Genomic DNA, 21,447 nt, shown 5'->3' with positions numbered 1-21,447 from the left:
TTTGACATGGCAATTCTGGCTCCTACATTAAATATCACATGCATTAAGGGAACAATGAAACAGCTTCTGTCTTATGTTTCTTACAGACAAAAGAATGAGAGAGTGATGAGACACTACACAGAGCAATGAAATGAGAATCAGTAGCCAAGGCACCAAAAAAATCATTGCTATACTTTTTAAAAGAGGAATTTAGTTGCAGAGTCCTACGTAGAGGACTATATGGACTAGGTAGAGGACTATAAGCTTTATGACATTACCAAACATGTTTGCTTCTTCTCTACTTTTCAGAAATAGGCCTTTTTAAGTAGAATTTTTTGACATCTATTTAAGCACACTGCATCAAAACTTCGTGAGTTTTTCTTGAAAAATTAAAAGGTTATGTTGGTTTTTAGATTCTTCTGAAGCCTTTAATAGGGAGCAGTCCTGTGTCAGAACTTTGAATTAAAAGCAAAGAACTTGCCTTGATTCCTAAATCTCTGACAATGCCAAGCATGTCTTCCAAGCAGAATTCAACATTATTACTAATATGCTGCTTTATGTTGGCAGAGTTCCAAGTATCTGTCCTGACCAGAGGGTTCTATACTGCAACTCTTTAAGTTTTCAGAAAGCCCCTCTTTAGGCTATGATTAAGTATGCTGCAATATGATGTTCCTATAACGACTATTTTTTTTTTGCTTTAATGTTTACATATGTCTAGTTTGATACTTAATGAAGCCTATGAAACATATATATCTCATTCATGGCATGTTTGACATCTGAAATTTACTGTCTGGGGAAAAAAAAGTATCTGTGCAATTATCACTTTTCGCCTCACCTAGAGAAATGTCACCCAGCTATGAAGAGATTTTACATGAGAAACACTGGTAAGTAACACTGCTAATTTATCTGCAGTCATTTTACAGTCCCTTTTCACTAGCCACCACACTCTGAAAGTCTTCATATGTTAACACCTGTTTATGGGATCCCTAGATCTCCAAAATTCCCATACTCCCAATATTAGCTCATGCTGGTAGTAGCTAACAACTGCTATTTTGTTAATCGCCTCTGTTGGAATATGGCAACATCCATCCTGCCACTTCACTCCTAGGAACTGAATTTACTATGCAGGTCTCTCGAGCTTCCTGCATTTAATGGCAAAGCTTTCAGGGGAATCTGGTTTATCTTTTCCCCTTTCTCTTCTGCCACGTTCCCCCATATGATGATGTTATCAATGTTCTGCAGGTGTTCTGGAGCCTCACCTTTTTGCAGTGCAGTCTGGATCAATCCATGGCAAATGGTGGGGCTGTGTTTCCCACCCCTAGGGCAGTCAGTTCCAAATTTACTGCACAACCCTCCAGGTAAAAACTCTATGGCATAGAGAAAAAATTACACCTTACTATCTCAAGAGGAATTAAAGTTTAAATCTTTCTCTGCTACTTCTGCCTCCTGCTGTGTTAGATACATCCCCTAATTTCTTCCTCTAAAGGGTGCCAGTTGATGATCCTGGAGAGCAGACTCAGACTTACTATTGGAGTTCAGCAGACAGCAATGTCTTAAATCACAGCAGAGATCAGGGAGCAATGAATACCCAAGCGAATTTGAGACTAGGGAATCCCCCTGGTCCTCCTCAGATTCAGAGATGAACTGCTAGCCATCCTTGAAAGGGGATGTCTGGTATGGGGGAACACTAAAAAATGTAGGAAGTCTTACTTAAATCTGGAGGCTGGCTTTACTATAACCCTGCAGTGTATAAATGGTACCTGTCAGACTGTTCTGAAAATTGTTTTCAGACGAGGGTGTCACATACTTATTTAAAGGTGGGAGATTTATATGTGCATAGTTTCTGTTAAGTGAAAACCTCCTACCATGTGTCAAGACACAAGGCAGTAAGAGACAGCAAATCATTTCTCCTTATATTGTGACTTTGCTTTTTAGGGCTTTGCTGCTTTTTTTTATTTTTTTCTCCCCACAGAATGCACCAATATTGAGTTCAAATTTATAAACAGATTTTTTTTCCCCATTGACAAGAAGGTACTAACTTCTTTAGTGTCATGTCAAATTATAGTTTTAAGACTCACAAATAATCACGGCAGTGATACTGTGATAAATAAGTGATCAGTATAAAATTTCCTTGTTAAATTGAGTTGATGATTTGATATAAAGTTTTTGTATTGGTTTTAATAAAGCAAAGTTTGTCATGTCATTGTGATTAAGGCTCCGCCGCTTTTAAGAAACTTGCAAGGCTTGAATGCAGAACCAAGTACTTCTTTAAATGTATTTTGTGTATGCTAAAAATTGTTAACTGTGTAACCACAAAGCCTAACTGCAAGGCTTGGAATATTTCCCCAGATGTGTCTTGTGATGATTTCATCTTGGTCTTATATGGAAGCCTTATACCTTATGATTTCTATTAGGGGGTGTACAGTTTCCATGTAGGATTAAAATTAATAAGAAGATGTAAACTGTACATGCCTGAAATTATTTTGGGACCACCGTATGATCACCTAAAAGGAAGAAGGACATCGATCACAAGACAGATGAAGCCGAGAAATAGATGAAAATAGAAAAACCTGGATTAAAAAGAGGAAGTAGCCACCTGCTTGTTGTTTTCACATCAATCACGAGCATCGATCACTGGCCAAAGCTAAGAGGAACTGGCTAAAAAAAGAGACTATTATGATCTATAAAAACCAAGCCTGTGAGCTGTGGTCTTTGCAAGCCAGCTGGGAGCACCAGGTCCCCATGCTGGTCGCCCAGGGCATTTCCTAGCATGTCCTGTTTGCTTATTTGTCTAGTGGTTGCTGTGGTGAATTATTTGTCCATTGTTACTGCAGTAAATTACTAAAAATTAAGTTTCAAGTGTTAGCCTTAATAATTCGGTCAATTTTACCCATAACAATATCGTGGTGCATTAGAAGGTAAAATTACAGGATTGTCAAAGCATGTTTCATTTTATCATACATTCTTGGGTTTTGGGGTGGAATTTAAAGTGAGACATGATGGAGAGAAGACTAGTCCACAAAGCTGATCTAAAATTCCAAGTATTTCTCAAAGCATGATTAAAAAAATTCATGACAGGGAAATTTTTGACTGAATCTCCTGGTCTTGTTTTTAATGCTTAACAATCTTCTCTTGTACACACATTGTGAATTTCTAACTCTATAAACTGCTTTATTTATATATATATACACACACACACATATATATTGTACTCCCATAAGTTTCATGGATGGAACCTTATATGAGAGTTCACAATTTTACCACTGACTTTAGCCTCTGTTCTCCAACTGCACGGGCAGCTGTACTTTGTAAGGGGAGGAAAGAGAAACCATGCAGACAGGAACCTTAAACTTGGCAACACTGCGAAGATAAGAAAAATATTTAGTCCCAAATTTTCAAAAGGATCATCTAATCCTCAGTGCTTGCCCACCTAGCCCAAAACACGAACCTCACTTGACCTGAGCAGCAAATACGTTTTTGAAAACCAAGGCTTATGATTTAAAGCTGGACACACACAAAGACACAGCATTGTGACTCGAACTATTCAAGAACTGCACTCGATGCTCCCGGCTGGCTGTCCCGGCTCCAGGTGGGCCGTCCCGTCCCTTCCCGTCGCGCTGTGTTTCCGGGGGCGGTGCTGGCGCGGCATGGCGGGACGCGGCCCGGGCTGGGGGGCTGCGCTGGAGCTGTGGGGGCAGCTGCTGCCGCCGCGGCGGGCAGCGGACTCGGAGGAGGAGAGCGAGGAGGAATGCGAGGAAGAGCTGCACTGGGTGGAGGCTGCGCTTCCGGAGGCTGCCGGACCGGAGCTGGCGGCCGCGCTGCCCCCGCGGCGCGCCGGTGAGGGGCGTTGGGAGCGGTGCGGGGCCGGGGAGGGCTCCGGGGCTCCTTTGTGCCCCCGGGTTGGGCGCGGCGCGGGGCGCTGCGCTGGAAAGGAACGGCGGGGCCCGGCCCTGCGGGGATGGCTGGGGAGCCGCGCTGGGAAGGAGCGGCGGGGCCCGGCCCTGCGGGAATGGCTGCGGGGATGGCTGGGGAGCCGCGCTGGGAAGGAGCGGCGGGGCCCGGCCCTGCGGGAATGGCTGCGGGGATGGCTGGGGAGCCGCGCTGGGAAGGAGCGGCGGGGCACGGCCCTGCGGGAATGGCTGCGGGGATGGCTGGGGAGCCGCGCTGGGAAGGAGCGGCGGGGCCCGGCCCTGCGGGAATGGCTGCGGGGATGGCTGGGGAGCCGCGCTCCGCGGCGGGCCCGACACGCGCTCCGGGCGGTGACACCGCAGCGCGCTCCTTCCCCGGGCGCTGCATCGGCTGAGGGTAGAGGCACAGGGAACAGACGGAGTTGATAAACCTCACACGTGCAGTAGAAGGGAAGTATGATCTGTGCTTTTCTGCGGGCACAGTACTGCAACAGTAAGACAACATAAAGTTGTTCCATTCAAGGTAACTTCACACAAAAAATACAATTTTTTAAATGATATATAAGAGTGTTTATACTTCATGTTAATGATTCCTGACTTTCCACTTAGAAAAGCAGGTGAAGTTGGAGCAACTGCTGCCTAGCAAGAATATTTTATCCTCAAATTGTTTGTAAAATGGCTAAATTGAACTAGGTAACAGGGGAGAAATCAATAAATAAGTTAAAGACCCAAGAGCTGCTCTGGTGTTGTGAGGAAGAGGCGCCACTAAATGTAGGTGTGCTTTGTTCTAGTCATAGCAATTAGTCCCCAGCCGGGAAATGAGGAGGCAAATAAGGTCATACAAAATGTTAAGAGTTTATTATATTAATTACAGGAAGCATTTGGTATGCAAATGTATTTGAAGAGCATGCAGGCATTGTGATGGAATATTTTGTGGAACTGTTTAAAATTGAATTGTAAGCTTGTCTTGGTATAAATAGTAAACCATAATATTAAACTTTATGTGTTTAATTGGATTAATAAATTTATACACAAGATTTATTTCTGTTGCTTAGAGAAGCAGCTTTAGTGCTTGGTTCTGAGATTGGTTTCTCTTGTGTTTTTAAATACTACTGGAGAGACTGACTTCAGGAGTTTAGGAAAACCATTGCTCTACTTTTATTACTGCAATTTATGGAAAAGTAAAAACAAGATTTGAGCAAATAACACTCTTTTAATCAACCCAAACTTTTAATCTTTGTGACTCTCAATTGACAGTGTGTTATTTTTTCTTTTTAATGATTCAGTTATTATACAGGAAGATGACACCAAAAAGGAGTATGAAGTAGTTGGACGTTTTCCATTAGTTGGTCCTTGGTGGAAAGTTAATGTTAAAGCTAAGAAAATTGGGTCCAAGTACTTTGTGCAAGGATATCCATCATATTTTCTGCGGACTGATATAGAAGAAAACAACCGACAAGTATTTTCACTCTTTCTTAAGGAATGTGATGTTCCTGAGAGTTTTAAAGAAAAATTTTTTGCTTGGCTTCCTGGGGAGTCTATGCTGAATTTTAGAAATCTTGAAGAAAAACTGAAACAGTTTCAAGTTGCACACATACATCCAGGGAGGAGCCAAAGAGACACCAAGGATTATGACATCTTCTACTATGTTTCAAAATCACGTAGGTATTGATTGTTTTATAAGCTAAGGAGCTCTGTTTCAGGTACTGTGTTTGAGGTAGCATGTCTTCATATGAAATGTATATTCAAAAAAATTTTGAACATGCAGTGATTCTATTTTTAAAAAATATTTCATCCCAGTGGGACAACTAACCAATTAAAGATAGGCATACGGGGAAGGACTTTTCCTAAGTTCTGTAGGCTTACTAAGTAGAATTGTCTGTGCTAGGGATTCTCCAACCCTGGAAGTGTTCAAGGACAGGTTGTATGGGACTCTGAGCAACCTGGTGTAGTGGAAGGTGTCCCTGCCTATGGCAGAGGGGTTGGAACTAGGTAATCTCTAAGGTCCCTTCCAATGCAAATCATTCTATGAGTCTGGGATTCTGTGATGCAAAACTGTGGTGCTTTCTAAAGTTTATTAAGGTGAAATAAGGCTGAACAAATACATGTTCAGAAATGGTATACCTGCTTCTTTGTAGTATAGGGAAACAGTAAAGAAGTTCAGCATAGTCCATCCAGATCAGCACTAAATAGTTTATCTGTGTTTGAATCTTGCCTGTCAGCAGATTGGTATGGCTGGGGAGAAGAATGGAAACATGAGTGTCTCCACATGGAAATAGTTTAGGACTGTTGAGGATCCTCTTGTGGGCTGCATTGGTGTGCCTTTGTGAGTTTTAGAGATTGCATCGGGACTGTACTTTTGAACAGATATCCCTCATCCCTGTTGTGATTTAGTCTCTTGAGAGAATTGACTTTATTCCTGCTGGATGAAACCTAAACAGTGTGTTCCAGTTGCATGCTTAAGGTACCCCAGTCCTAACAGGCATTCAGTCTATAGCTGGCCTGAAGCTAAACATGAAAATAGAGCAGAAGTTGGGATGTCTGAGGTGTGCCTTCAGTGTTAGCTCTCTTGTTTTCCTCCAGTGATCTGTTTCTGTGACCTGCACAGGCAGGTAGGGTCTATCTGCTGTTGTGTAAGTGAACGAAGTCATCCATGACCTGGTTTACTGGGCAGTGTCAGGTCAGATGATGGAGGTGGCTCTTTTGGATGTAAAATGGTGTGTAGCAGGAGAGTTGAGAGCCTCTGCTGGACTTGAGCTGACTTTACTCTGGATCCCTTGTGTAAAGAGAGGAAGATGTTCAGAGGTCTACAGACTTTGAGGCTTTTTGTTCTGTTTTTGTAATGGTGGAAAAGTTCTTAACCTTGATTTATGGACTTAAAATCTTTCCATGACCAGAAAGGAATAGGAATCGATAGTGGTAGAAACACAGATCTGGTTTGCTGTGAGAGTTTTAATGGGATATATGGATTGCTTTTGGTTGAGGCTTGTCCAGTATGTTCATGAATCGTGAGGAGCAGAGATTGAACAGGGTGCTTACATACTCTGTTCACCTTTTATGTAGTTGGGGATTTTTCCTAGTATCTAATGTAAGTTACTTTATTACATTTTAAGCTTTCTTCCTTTTCTGTCATTGGACAATATACACTATCCCACTTCCCCTGCCCCCCCTTACTACTTCTGCTATTGTAAATTTTTTTGGTTGTCATTAATTGTTCTGGGCTCAAGCAGTTTGTTCCTCAAGCCTTCATGGTATTTTTTGTGTCAAAATAGTGTATATTGATTCTCTCTGTGTGTAAATTAAGTACTTGCTTAAAAGGGAAAAGGTTTTATCTTTGCCTTTCTGCATAATACATATTTTCCAAGAGAGTACATTTAGTTGCTGTTTTTATATCATCTGTTTACATTGGTTTTTTCCCAAGGCAATTCAGGGAAAATAGACTTTAAAATAATTTAAAAAGGATTACAATGAGTAAGAAATGGGAAGAAATTTGAGATGTTTTTGATGTAGGGGAGGCAGAAGGATGAAAACCAGTCAGTTTAAACTGTGTTTACAAATATCCCTATATATTTTGTGTGAAACTGTGAAACTTTGTTTATGATGCATGCAGTTGCAGGGAAAGCAGTACTGGTAGCTCTGGCTTTTCCGAGGATACTGGAGTTCTTGCCGGTTCTTCTGCCACGCCATGTTTGCTGTCTGTTGGATATGGTGCATTGGCAAAGACAGACTGAAGAAAGCAATGATACGGATGGTGAGCAGGTAGATTTTCAAGACAAGATGCTAACCAAATTGGATGAGATATTAGAGAATGAGCCATGGAAACTTGGATTCAGCAGGGTAAGTAATGCTAAGCAGGGTAATAATATGGTCTTTGTTACATTTGAGCTTCGTTAGACTACAGTGCTATGTTCAGTTTATTAAATGGGCATTTTTAGGGCCTAAGCATAGTCCATTTGGAAATGGATGATGTACTGGACTCAGTTTTAGCAAAGAGGTTTGTTTCTCCTGTTGGTCTACAATAAATTAGTCTCAGAAGATTTAAAAGTGGTTTTCTTACCACCATTTATTTAGTGTTTTTTTACAAGGAACAGAAAATTAACTGCTTGAGGTAATTGGGCCCTAAGTAAGAAAACTATTTAAAATCCTCAATTGTCCCCTTCAGTTTTATACCGGTAAATGAGATTTTTCTGTTCCTAATACATAGAACAGTATCTATGCTTTCACAGTAAGGTAGATAAATTTCTCTTGGAGAGGACTTCTGGTTCAATGATTTGTTTTTTATAATGGGATTTACGGGGGTTGCTTACCTTCCTGTTTTCCTTTGCTGGGCTTGCTGTGCAGCTTTGGTGCTGCACCTCACCTTAGCACTCCCGTACCTCACATGTGAGCTGTAGCTTAATAGTTCACAAATATGGTTGGTTATCCCTCTGCTTCAGCCCCTGAGTGCTTTACAGATGGATGTTGTGACTTGTCTTTAAGACCTCCAGTTTCAGATATTCACCAGTGTACCAAATACTTTCCAGTGTTTCACATCCATTTCTTTAAAAGGATTTTCCTGATGTCCAGTTTGACTATTTCTTGATGCAGTAGGGACTTGCCGCTCTCTTACTTCTTGTACCAAGGACCTGCATTCTCACTGCAGGTTTATTCCTGCTTGAAGATGCTCTTTAGCTTTTTCTCCTAAGACTAAGGAAGTACAATTCATTATTCTTGTCCTCAGTAGTTCGTCTGTTTTGCACATCTCAGCCTTACACTGGTTTATGGTAGCGTCTGTAAAGATTGTGTATTTCTTGAAGTAGCATGTTCAGATTTGGGTACGGTATTCTGGCTAATGCCTTTCCTGTGCTATGTGTCTACATTTTGTGTACCTTTACTTGAAATTGTGCTATGAGATGTGCACAAGTTCTCCCTAATACCCAATTTCTGTGCCAGGTCTTTATTTTCAAAGTTCCTGTTTTATACGGAAGGGTGACTGAGATGAATTATCATTCCAGCTTACTTTTAAATATGTAGCTTGAAAAGCATAGTTTTGTACATTATGAAAAATACGTTTTGCAAACTTCCACCCTCTGAATTGCTATTGGTACTTACTAGGAGGAATGTTACTCAGCAAGAGACTAGCATCTTCTGAAATAAATATGTTTGCTTTTATTCTTTTTGGGGAGAAGATTATCTATAAGGAACTGAACCTTTTGTACTGTGAGGCAATGTGGGCTGCCTTCTGTCAGTGTGAACATCTCCTCTGGAAGATTCCTGACTTGCAGAAGAATGCATTGATTCTGTATGATCAGCTCAAGAAATGGTGTAGAGAAATGGGACACACATATGAAGATCAAGATGAATTGGCTCGTTTTGTATCCAAAGATATGTCCACTGAGCATGTTTGGCAATCTCTTGAGTTTTTGAAAGATCAGAAGGTAGTAATTAGGGAGAAAAAGCTAGTATTTCTGCCTCATCTCTACAAATCTGAAAAAGACATTGCAATGTATATAGCTGACCTCCTGTCAAACCACACATGGAAACTGGATGTTGATGTGAGAAAGATACTTAACATTTCTGAGACATCAAAAGAAACGGTAGATAGCAAAATTAATAATATGCAGGCACGTGAAATGGATCATCCGAAGGAAGATAATCCAGACAATCATAGTGGTGAAAATCACTTTCCTAAAAAAGAAGTGGGGTCTATATCTGGCACGCTAAGTAAAGCAGAGGCAGACTTAGATCAGGTTATTGCTTTGGAAAAGATTTGTTCTAATCCTGTCACAATCATAAGTGGAAAAGGAGGCTGTGGGAAGAGTACAATAGTTAGCTGCCTTTTTCGTCATTTAAATCTGATGGAAAAAGAAGTGGAAGCTGCTTCTAAGTACTTTGAAAAGGACTTGGATGCATCTGAGGAGTGGAGTACATATGATCATCACTGGGAGTCAGAGAATATGCATGCAAAAAAAAGTTTGAATGTGCTGTTTACTGCACCTACAGGGAGGGCGACAAGTCTTTTGAGTGAAAAAACTCAGCTTCCTGCATATACACTGCATCAGGTAAGGTTTGTTTCTTGTTTGGTTAGTTGGGTTTTCTTAATTAGGTTCTGAAAGACCTTTTGGCACTGTCCATTCTTGTTTTGGGAAAAAAAAAAGCTCATTATTCCTTCCCTTATGAAGTATGTAGCTTATTATTGTTATTAATGATAATGCTTAGATACAGCTTGTCAGCATTTGAAAATAAGTGTTACATTTTGGGGAATCATAAATAAATAATTTGAAAACATTATTTACTGTAACCTTGGGGGGTTTTTGTAGTTTTATACATCTCACATTTGTGCCTCCCTAGGGCATCTGGTCTTTTTAGCTTCTCAGTTTAGTTTTTTATTTTAATGAAGACAAAAATATTTTCTAGGTGGTACAGCTGTATTCTGGTATCCTGTTGGCTAGCAATCATACTGATACCAGCACATACATGAAAAGATCCGTAGCCTGGGGTTGAATAATGAGAAAAAATTCATTTGCACAGTGTTTTCTTAATTACTGTTAGGTATTGTGGAAATTTTTTTAGAAAAAAGTAGAAAGCAAACTCCTTGTAAATAAACTCAAGTCTCTTCTGTCCTAGTTAGCAAAAGGTGCCAAGAAGACATTGGAAGTGTGGAATAATGCACACTTTAAGTAAAATTTAAATAAAAATTATAACATAAAATGTACTGTTGGCTTATTTTGTCTTTGGGGACTGGATAGTTGCCTGTTCCTCTTCCCCATCCAATGCTGTGCATTTGTTAATGTCAGCAAGTCGTAGTATGAAGTGTTCTGTTACTGAGCAACCTAATTGCTTACCTTGTATCTTAAATGGTACCCGCAGAAAAAAACAGAGTGTATTTCTATGCTTTTTATGTAAGTCAGTGTCAATAATCTGAGTTAGAAATGTATTCATTGAGGAGGAAAATAAGACTGAATGGTTGAGTCCTCTGGGTCTTTATAGGTTTAAGTTCAGAATTCAGATAAAAGCTCCACATACAGCATTAGCAGATACCACACTGTACTTTTATAAGACAGTTGTTTACAGTTGATTAATGTGAGAGCTTGCTTTATTTTTATTTGGTCCTAGATTATCTATAGTTTTAAATTGTGGAGGCAGAGTGAACAAGCACAGCCGTGGAAGTTTTCTGCTGTTACAGTTCTGATTGTGGATGAAGGAAGTCTGGTGTCTGTACGCGTTCTTAGCTTAGTTTTAAAACTCTTGTGTGAGCATGCTCAGCTTGCAAAACTTATTATTCTAGGTAAGTGAAACAGCACATTTAGCATTATACAGTATTTAATAACACACAATATACAGTGGTATACAGAGCTCCCACTGGTCTCACTGAGTCTCTTAAAAACCCTGCAACGTTACATTGTCCTGTTCTTGGATATTTCTGCTAATGGTTAAGGTCAGGTGAGACAGTTTGCCAGCTGTCAGTTTGAGTGTCAGTATGAAATTATCAGTATCTCCATTCCCTGTTTAGCAGCATTTTATGTGATTCTGAAAGTATTATGACTTCCATGTGCTAGCTTATTACATCTTGCAGCTGGAAAAAATTTCCTTAAATTAAAGAAGCTAGTGTTAGCATATTAATCATGTGCTAGAAGGGAGGCTTTATGTAATTCTTAATGCTATGATCATCTTGTTCTAATTCAAAGAGGAAACCAAAAAATATAAAGTCAGATTTCTGTGCTTTCTCAGAGTCTTTCTTTTTGACATGCTATTTAGGGTATTTTTTAAATATGTAGTTTTCAAAATGTGTTTGAATAAGATGTGACCACTGTCAGTGTTCATTAAACAGAGGGATTTGCACTTGCTAGTAAAGCATTACTGAGTGAGGAATATGAAAAACTTGAACTTCAGCCTGATTCCCTAAGTGTTTTAGATTCTTGAAAGTGTTATTTCATGTGAATTGTATTAAGGATGTATGTTATTATGTAGAGAGTTAAGTGTTTCTTAATTCCAGTGATTTTTTTTTCAAGACAGGTTGCAACACATGATCCTTCTCACAGACACTAATTTGCATTCTGTTTAGGTGATACTAGGCAGCTACCAAGCATAGACCCAGGGAACATGTTAGCTGATATCTTTGAGGGTCTTAAATCAAGAGGCTTTTCTGTGGAACTGCGAACTAACCACAGAGCTGAATCACAGCTAATTGTAGATAATGCATCAAGGTAGGATATTCTTATGTATGTACGGAGCATTCTTGTAGTAGGCCCGGCCTTTTACTTGCAAAATAGCAGTGATCCAGATTTGACTCCTTGGTACCACTTCTGTTAAGATTTTTTGGTCCAAATCAGTAACATCGGTTTTAAAAACAAACAAATCCCCAAACAACAGCAAAAAACCCTACAGATTTTTCCAGAAGTAGATATATTGGGGGGAAAAAAGTCTGTGGTGGAATACTCTTGAATTTTGTACTGTCTCTTGCTTTCAAATGAGTTGTAAATGCAGAAGTGACTTTGTGCTTTCTGAAATGGCTTACAATTGCTTGTGTAAAAAGGAATTTTTAAAGACATCACTGATAAGTGTAACAACAGCTAAAACAGACTCTGTTGCTTTGAGAGTTTAGATGTCAAGGGCCATAGTTTCTTTTTATATCTTTGTGTATTAATACCTGGAGACTCTAAATGTTTCCAACATTTGCATTGCTTTTGTTCTGGTAATAGTTCTGTTTCCTATCAGGATATGATTTCTTTTTAAACCTCAAACAACAAAACCTTCAAATGCCCAAAACCTTTGAATTTTGGAGAATATTCTGAACATTTGCATGATGTCCAGAATTACTCAGTGTTTTACAAACATTCTCACTTATATTTTTGGTAACACTTCTGTTTTACTCCATTCTGCTTGTGTGGGAACTGTATGGTTAATACGAAGTATCTGCTGCAGTGCTGGGGGGTTTAGAGAGTAAATTACCAAGCTTTTACATGTGAAATAAAGTTTTGCTCAGAGGAAAGAGTTTTTTACTGTATGTAGTGTAGATGACAAAAAAGTTATTAGTAGTGAACTTCAAGCTGATGCAGATGATACACTGGAATCCTTTAACTGGAGATAACGTTTCTGTTTTCCCTCCTCTGCGCTGGTCAAGAATCTCTCACCGGCAGCTTCCTGAATTTGATGAGGTGCTGAAAGTTCCTGCTTGGAATGAGGAAATGACAATTCCAAGCCCAGAGAAGAAATTTATTCTTATTGCTTTGCCTGCTGGAGGGAATTGTGACAGTATGTGTTTACAGTCAGTTTGTGATCTTGATTTTCCCTTTGGTAAAGCATAGGCTGTTGTCTGGAACTAAAATTTTGGGAAAATTTTAGTCTGATTTTTTTTTTGGTGGGATAAATTTAATTGCTACATTCATAGTTTTATCTTCTGCCTTCTGCAAGTGCACACAGCAAAATCCATAATTCAAAAAATAGGCTGTAGAGCTCCAGCTCACCGGTTACATTTTGAAATGGGGGACAGCTTCCACCAGAGTAATCACATGTGATTGTCTTTTTATGTTGTAGCTGGAGCAGTCAAACTGTAACAGATCAGATTTTTCAGTGGTGAATCATTTGACTAAGCAGCAACTGTAACAGGATGGTGTGCTGGACAGGAATGTGCTCCCAGCTGTAGAACTGAGTTAGGAAAATGGAAGCAGAAGGGAAACCAGTATTTCTTTTAAAATGTTTTGGGGTAAGGGTTAGAGCCATTGTTTATTGGGTTTTTTTGACATTTATTTGGTATAGGTGGATTGAGTGGCCTCAATTTTATATGCATTCAAAAAGCTTCAAGGGGGATGAGGAAAGAAAAGTAGTGCAAACATCACCTTTTCTTATTATAGTAACATATTCAGCAAACAGAATACTAGAAGTAGATTTCTTCTGTGAAATCTTAAGTGTATAGGTCTGTGGCTTTAAAATTTTTTATCTTCTTTAATGTGCTGTGTCAAAACCTTATTTTGCATGAAATTTGCTCTATGCAGCTGTTGTTTAACACAGAAATAAGAATTTGTATCACTCTTATTTCTCAGATTTTAATAGTGGGTTAACTGCATGATGCTTTTTTGGGGGAGTTTATATGTGGGTGTTTTGTGGGGTGATTTTGGTTTTTTGTGGGGTGTGTGGTTCTGTGTGGCTTTTTTGCTTGCTTGTTTTTTGTTTTTGTTTTAAACAAGTCAAATGTCATTGAAGCGAAGGCAATTTCATATTAAATTATATTTTTCTTTCTTTAATTGTTATGCATATTTTTATGCTTTACCTTTTATGTCTTTTAAAACAGATTTGCAAACTGCCATAAAGGCTTTACTTAAAAAAGGGCCAGGATTGGAGGACGCCAAACTATCACAATTCATTGCTTTCAGAAGGTAATGGAGTATACAGGCAGACACTGAAAAAATCCTTGCTAGCAGCCACAATCTAAAAATAACTGAGTGTGTTGAGCTGGAGAAACCAGTGGCAATATCATAAAATTACTAGACAGAACAAACAAGCTAGATGTCTCTCCCTGTACCTTCTGGTTGCCCCCAGTCTATCCATGACGAGTTGCTTCATTTTTCCCTATTCTTAGCATTATTTTTCACCATGATTTCTGCCTTTGTGCTCATGTTCATCTTTATGGTGTATGTTAAAGAAGCAAAGGATGGGCATAAGTGGTCATTTTTTGTAGTACAGTGTGAGAGCCTGTGCTCTGGTGTTTGCTAAAGCACAGTGCAGTGTTCTTCAGAAGCAGAAGGTGAGAGCTTGACTGTAGGAGGAACCAACAAAATAAAAAGAAATAGGTGTATTCAAACATATCCCACTGTGGCAGATGTGAATTCCAGGATGCATGACAGAATGTATAACCCACTATCTCTTCATGCTTCTGTCACAAGTGGGCATTGACCAAATAACAGAAGATACTTGTGTTTTGACTATGTCTCAAGGGTTAGATTTAGTCATATAATGTGATGGGCATTGGTGCTTCTGCTCTGCAGTGACAAAGGCCTGCAGATTAGGTGCACAATACGCATCATTTAAGAAGGTGCAGGATGCAGGGCTCTAACATGCATTGAAGAAAGATTGGAAACATTCGTAATCCCAGGAGCATGAACAGTATGGATAATTCACAGAAACACTGAAGGGATAAATGTAATGTGCAGTAGTACCAATAGTCCATAAACTTGCAGTTCTGCATGGGAGACTACTGAAGAAAAAACTCTTCACTTTTATTTGTGAGTAACCTTTTCTCAGTAATTAAAAACAGGTTACCAGTGTGCAAATCAGTGATTTATAAATTTTAGCTAGTTCACCTGTTTGTTGTGAATGCTGAGTAACTCTGACATCAATTTTATTTGTCCAAGCTTCATTTAGGTACAGTATTATTATTAGTGATTTTTGTGTAGGATTCATCTAGAAAATAGGTACTAGACCTGCATTTAAAAGTTAAAATCCCAGGTCTTTAAAACACAAATAAATCTTCTTGCTACATTTTGCATATATTCACAGACAGAAAATAATCTGTTCAGACCTTAGTTTTTCTTTAGTTTTCTTCTTTATCTTAAATCAAATCTAGCTAATCTAGGTATGCAGTGAAAACATCCTTGTCTCACTTTCTGTGTTACTTAGACAAAACTGTTTCTTTACTGCTCCGTCTTCTAAATGGAGTCAGTGATCGTTGTTAATTGTTGGTGGAAGATCATCAGAGCTAAAAAGGACTTTTTGCGTTATTTATAAATTAATGGTAATGTGACATTGCCTATAATTGTATATTTTGTACATCAAGATTTTGTTCATGTTCTTGTTTTCTATGATATAGGCAAGATTGCGATCTAATAAATGAACTTTGTTGCCAGCACTATTCAAATCATTCAACGAGGTAAGCCAGTGTTTTGTATTTTTCCTGTGAACAATCACATTTTGTTTTTGAAAATGTTATAGCCAGGCCAATACTCTAAAACAAGATTGTCAAACTTTCAATGGTTCATCTGGATCTGATTATATTATAAATAATTTATATAATAAACTTTCTGTGGTGGGTTCTTTAATGTCAATCTGGGCCATGAACAGTGGTAAACTGCCCTTCATACAAATTATCATTATATGAATTCTAAGATTTTAAGTTACAGTTGAATATTCAAAATTGACATAAAAGCAATATGGAAAAAACCTCTAAAGATGAATTATTTTTTGCCACTGTATGATTTCTAAAAAGATTCTGACATATTTTTGGAAGCAGGATTTTTGAGCTGTTCTGTATTACTTTTTTTTACCAAAAGGTTTTACAAAAGTTCAAGAAATAAATGTGTGTTATCTTAACTATTTTGAATATTATCAAGGTTTTTAATCTGGGCCAAGTGTAGAGAGTGGAAAGAGAAGAAATACTGAGGGATAAGTACATACTTTGTAAATACATTTCTCCCTTTTTTTCTCTGACCTAGAGACCATAAAAACCGACTTTTATTTCAAACTGGGGACAAGATTTCCTGCACACGGAATACGTATCTGAGGGATCTCTTGCCAGACTGTGGTTTCACAGATGGTTCTAACGGCAATGAATGCAGAAGTGGAGAAACCACCCTCACTACAGAGGCTGTTGAGAATGGCAAGCGACTTTGCAATGGAGATATATTTTTCATAACAGGGGTAAGTCCTTGCTGAAAGAACTTGCACAAAAAAAACCCTGGTGGTAATTGAATCAGTCCTTAGTGAATCCCCAGAACCAAAAAATTCACAGTTTTTAAGTTTAGTCGATTATACATACTTAGTTCTGCTAAACTATCATTTGAAAGGCAAGAAGGAGGCAAGCTGCAAAAGAGAATTTAAAAAACGCAACTCCAGGCCTTTCTGTAAAATGTGCTTCAGTTGTTCTGCTTGTGTTCAGTGTAAATACAGTCTGAAATGGAGAATGTTTTGGATATAGGCGGAAACATAGTCTGAAGTAAAGAATAAAGCTAATGTTAAAACTGGAGCTCTCCCTGGCAGAAAACTAAGCTGACCTGAAAATACAGCAAAAACCCCTGTATTTTTCTGGTGGGTTCAGGGAGTTGAGCAGAGAGGCCAGTGAAATGATCAGTAGTTATGGTAGGCACTGTACAGTGAAACTATTGAAGGTGATCAGTGCAAGATAGCAATCTGTTCAGTGTCTTCTGAAACTATTTTACTTGGCTGACATTGCAGCTGTTTTAATATCAGGGAATGCTAGAATAGGGATGCACACAGATGTTGATCAAACTGCCAATACAAGCTCACTGCTGAGTATTGTGTTATGTTTTTAGGATGTAGAAATTGATAAACAGCGCTTACTGACCATCAGCAGCACGTATGGCTCCACGTTCACTGTGAAGTATAAGGCACTGGTGAAGCTATGTCACATAAAACATGCATGGGCCAGAACTATTCACACATTTCAGGTAAAAATATAGCAGCTCTGAGCTGTATTTTCACACGAAAGAGTCGGAAACATTTTTGAAACTACAATTCCTTGAATGCAGAATAGAAAATATTCTTGAAAGAGTGTCCAGTTGTCTCCAACTTCCTCATTCTTGAAAATCTTCTTTCTTTTTTTAACTGTTTACTGAAGATCCTACTTTGGAACAGCACTCATGTGTAAACATGTTTCAGGGTTCCGAGGAGAAAACTGTTGTGTACGTGGTTGGCAATCCCGGTCGGCAGCACTGGCAGCACGTGTACACGGCCGTGACCAGGGGGCGCTGCCGCGTCTATGTTGTGGCTGAAGAGCTGCACCTCAGGAGAGCAGTCAAGAACAGGAACGTGCCCAGAAAAACTCGCTTACAGAGGTTTTTGAGAGAGGCAATTGCAGAAACAAGCAACTGTCCCAAACAAACGTCCTCTCCCCTGATGAAGTGCTCGCAACGTGAAGAGCTCGCAACTTCATCTGTAACTCAGGGTGCTCCTGACTTGCCTGAACCTCCAAGTGACCTCATAAAACAGGAAAGGTCATCAGATCTCAATAAAGAGCAGACAGACAGTTTGCAGCAAAGTCCTTGTAAAAGACACCAAACTCCTTCATCTGAGGACACTACAAAAATACCCACTGTAAGTATTTTCTTACTGAGGAAGTTTAGAACAAACTTTTGTGCTCTCACCACCACAAGTCACCTGGATACTGTTATGATTGCTTTATTTATTTAACAGTTTTCAAGATGAGCAGTAATTGGTGAAGCAGTCAAATTTGGAAGATCTCTTCCCAGAGTAATATATGACTAATATGGAAAGAAAAATTATAATGTCAACAGTAGTAAATTTATACATCTTTTTTACTTAATTGAGTGATCCATTGACCGGCTTAGCCTATATTAGCTTATTCTTTGTGCACAGATGGCAGTAGTTAGGTGACCTGCTGTGAAAGATTTATATAAAATTTAATCATTGAAGTTGATATTTATACAATCAAACCTGCTTAACACATGCTTTTTTCATTATATCTAATTTCTCAGCTCTGTGATGGAGAAAGAGGTTTTTTTGAAGATGTTAATATATCTTAGGTATTGTTCAAACTTGGATAACATTTTTGTTTTGTTTTGACAGACAACAGTAGAAGAATCCCCACTTGGATCTTCCAGACTTAAGAATCTAACTTTGGGACAACCAACTGCTAGGAAGCTTTTCAAAAAGCTACCAAACGATTATTAACTGTCCTCCTTATGAAACTTCTACTGAATCTGTTCTGTTCAGGATTTTTGGAACAGAGAATCTGAACAGGCAGCTGCTTTTCCAAGGTTTTCCTGTTTTCGCATGTTCTGTGAGGAACAGCTGACTTTACACTGAGCCGTTTACATTTTCAGTGATCTGTTTTTAGTATATTCATTGGTGTATTTAGTCATCAAAAAATCTCACAGCTGTGTTTTGGTGAAGAATGAACTTACATGTCTTACAGGATACAGATGTTCCCATAAAAATGCATGAGGATCTATTTTGATTTAAAGACTCCTCGCTCTCCATACCAAGATTTATCCATCTCCTAATGCTACCACATTGATAAGATGCTCTTCCTGATGTGCCAAAACTGTAGTTTGCTCCTGAGTAAAAAAGCGGTTTACAAAGGGGACTTCAGGTTTTTCTAATGTGACTGATTTATGGGCAGGAAGCTTCCATGGATTATGGCTTTTAATCTTGTTATAAATAGAACAAGAAAGTTCTATCAGTGACATAGAAAATTTTCCCCACTTTGTACTTGAAAGAGATGTAGAAATTGCCATTGCTACTTTAGCTAATAGTTATATGCTGCTGATGGTCTTGTAAGAAGAGAAAAATTCCAAGTCAGAGTCCAAAAAACATTCCACTTTCAGCCTTTTCTTGTGTATTATGTGACCTGCTGCATTGTAATTTTCAGATAAGTTAAATGTTAAAACATGAGACACATTGTACTAAAATGTGTCTTACCTTTAACAATTTTTTTTATTTTCACATATAGTAGTAAAACATATACCATAAATATAAATATGGTATATTTTGCTAAAACTGTGGAAAAAATAATGTGGGGAAAAATATAAAGCAGAAAAATACCTCATTTTAATGTCTTTAAATCACTGTTTATTTCAATTTATACAGTTTTTCCATACAAATATTTGCAACAGTTTGAATTTCAAAAAACATAACATAGACGATAAATATCATGCTATTAAAGTATTAAATTTGTACAAAAATACTTTACAGTTTAATACTTATTTGTTCCAAATAAAAATACATATTTAAGTGACTCATGAACTTTGTTGGTTTTTTTTACATGATTCAGCCTTGAATGTCATTCTGACCTTTTCTGGCAGTGCTGAAATAGAAATTGGAGATACTTGTGTGTGCAGGGCAGGTGAGCTTGTTCATGTATTGGAAACAGCAACAGGGATACAGTTAAACAGTTTAAATTGACCAGAAACAACTCTGTAAGGTGATTGCTTAGATATGGAGACTCTACAAATGTACAAACCCAGTATCTTTGTATTCACCAATAACAATAATTACTAATAACAACTTGAATACCAGAATAAACCAAAGCACCTGCTGGTGAGCATATAAAGCAACTGGCAGTATTTTATTGCTTGAGGGGAGAGGGGAGAGGAGAGAATTTGTGTGATGTGTTTGTAAAATATATTTACAGTTTTAAATTCTAAAAATGTGTTGCAGGGGGGTAATGTTTATCATAAAGAAGGCTGAAAACAAATCTTATTAAATAGGACCTTCATACCTTCAAGAAACTGTTTGACTTAAAAAGCTCACATGTGCCAGTACAAGTTTACAGGTTTATGGATCATTAAAGAGCTTTTGTATCAATATCCATGGACACGGTTTAAAAAAAGCTGTTTTCTTTTAAAAACTTTCCTAATTTATCTGAATTCATTTCAGTTTTTCTCTTTTCAGTACTCCTCCTTCAGAGGTTTGATCCCATTAGAAAAGTCTCTGCTTAAAAATCCCCACAGATTGCAAGATACACCATTAAATATTTCATTGCATAGGGAATAACATAGGTTCTACCAAAGTTTACCAAAGTGGGGGAGTAACGTTCACTGCAAATTGCAACTTCCTGCAAACATTTTGTTAAAACATCTAAACATTGCTCATAGTGCACCCGTCTTGCCACTGAATAAAGGTTTCCAAAATCAGAGACGGAGCCATTTCACAAGAAAACCCAGTGCAGTAAGCCACTTTGCCATGGCCATCCGACAGCAGCACCTTTCTGATAAAATGTTTTTTAAAAACAATGTAACCTGGACACCACTGTTTGTTAGCAGAGGTTAACTCCGTGCTTTTCCCTTAAACAGCTGCTGCTGCTGAAGGGAGAGGTACATTTAAATCATCTTTACACCTCCCCAGGTTCTTAGTTGGGGGGGAAACTGGCCCTTATGATTTTTCTTACTAATGTTAGATTGTTTAGAATAGAATGACTTGCCTTAATGAAGAATTAAACTATTTCAAAAGTAATCATGTATTAATAGAAGCCTTGAGACAGACAGACTGACCTCCTGTGCTTTTCAGTGCTATACAGCATCTGAGCCTCAATCTCAGAGAAATCATAAATAGATTTAGCACCATAATTGTCTTTTGTTACTGAATGTCCCACTAAAACAGTTTTCTGCTATAATGTATTTGTAGGATCCCGTGTCTCTGTGTTAACATGAGTGTGTCCGCTCTGCTGGAGGAAGGCATTATTCAGATCACTCCACTCCCCACTCAGTGAAGGATGTTGTTCTGAGCTTCCTTTCTGAGATGCCAATGGGTTTCTGCTAATAACCAGTTCCAGCTTGTTGCCAGATTCTGCGATGAGGGGCACAACTAGACAGCAGTCAAAGTCTCTGGTACGAACATGGTTTACCTGAATGATGAGGAGATTGATTTTTGTTACCATTTATGGAAAAAAGAATGAGATCACAAAAGAAACATTTATCCTTGAGAATATGGAGACTGATGTAACTAATTCCAGGTAGAGAATCACCCAATACAATGTCTGGAAATGCTCTGGGAAATTCCAGCTTCCCAGTGAACATCTGTATGTCTCCTTTCGAGTTCTGAAATACCTAGTATTCTGAGGGAATTCTTTTCTATAAACATGACTACACAGGAAAGTCCAGCCTTAGTG

General features: G+C 38.5%; 2 protein-coding genes across 9 annotated transcripts in view; one reads left to right on the top strand and one right to left on the bottom strand.

Moving 5' to 3' along the window:
* The first annotated feature begins 3,617 nt into the window (after positions 1-3,617).
* HELB (DNA helicase B) lies at positions 3,618-19,573 on the top strand. The gene is made up of 13 exons (XM_071552277.1): positions 3,618-3,816; positions 5,174-5,548; positions 7,498-7,724; positions 9,056-9,928; positions 10,983-11,154; positions 11,932-12,073; positions 12,991-13,121; positions 14,158-14,242; positions 15,673-15,732; positions 16,295-16,499; positions 17,132-17,266; positions 17,478-17,912; positions 18,405-19,573. Exons 1-13 carry the CDS (start codon positions 3,627-3,629, stop codon positions 18,507-18,509), a joined length of 3,135 nt encoding a protein of 1,044 aa, XP_071408378.1. The 5' UTR covers positions 3,618-3,626; the 3' UTR covers positions 18,510-19,573.
* Positions 19,393-21,447, bottom strand: part of GRIP1 (glutamate receptor interacting protein 1) — a 333,638-nt gene continuing 331,583 nt past the window's right edge. For all 8 annotated transcript variants that reach the window (XM_071552269.1, XM_071552274.1, XM_071552276.1 and 5 more), the window contains one exon: positions 19,393-21,183. In XM_071552269.1, the coding sequence (XP_071408370.1) occupies positions 20,947-21,183 (237 nt within the window). In that variant the 3' untranslated portion in view covers positions 19,393-20,946. The remainder of the gene's footprint in view (positions 21,184-21,447) is intronic.

Source organism: Pithys albifrons, chromosome 3 (assembly GCF_047495875.1).
Source record: "Pithys albifrons albifrons isolate INPA30051 chromosome 3, PitAlb_v1, whole genome shotgun sequence".
NCBI classification, from domain to species: Eukaryota; Metazoa; Chordata; class Aves; order Passeriformes; family Thamnophilidae; genus Pithys; species Pithys albifrons.
This window is presented reverse-complemented; position numbering and strand designations above follow the sequence as displayed.

Excerpts from the sequence above, each read along its gene's own strand:
- HELB (XM_071552277.1), top strand. The coding sequence starts at position 3,627 with ATGGCGGGACGCGGCCCGGGCTGGGGGGCTGCGCTGGAGCTGTGGGGG. Across the intron at positions 9,929-10,982 it reads CTGCATATACACTGCATCAG|ATTATCTATAGTTTTAAATT; the intron begins GTAAGGTTTGTT and ends ATTTGGTCCTAG. Across the intron at positions 16,500-17,131 it reads ATATATTTTTCATAACAGGG|GATGTAGAAATTGATAAACA; the intron begins GTAAGTCCTTGC and ends TTATGTTTTTAG.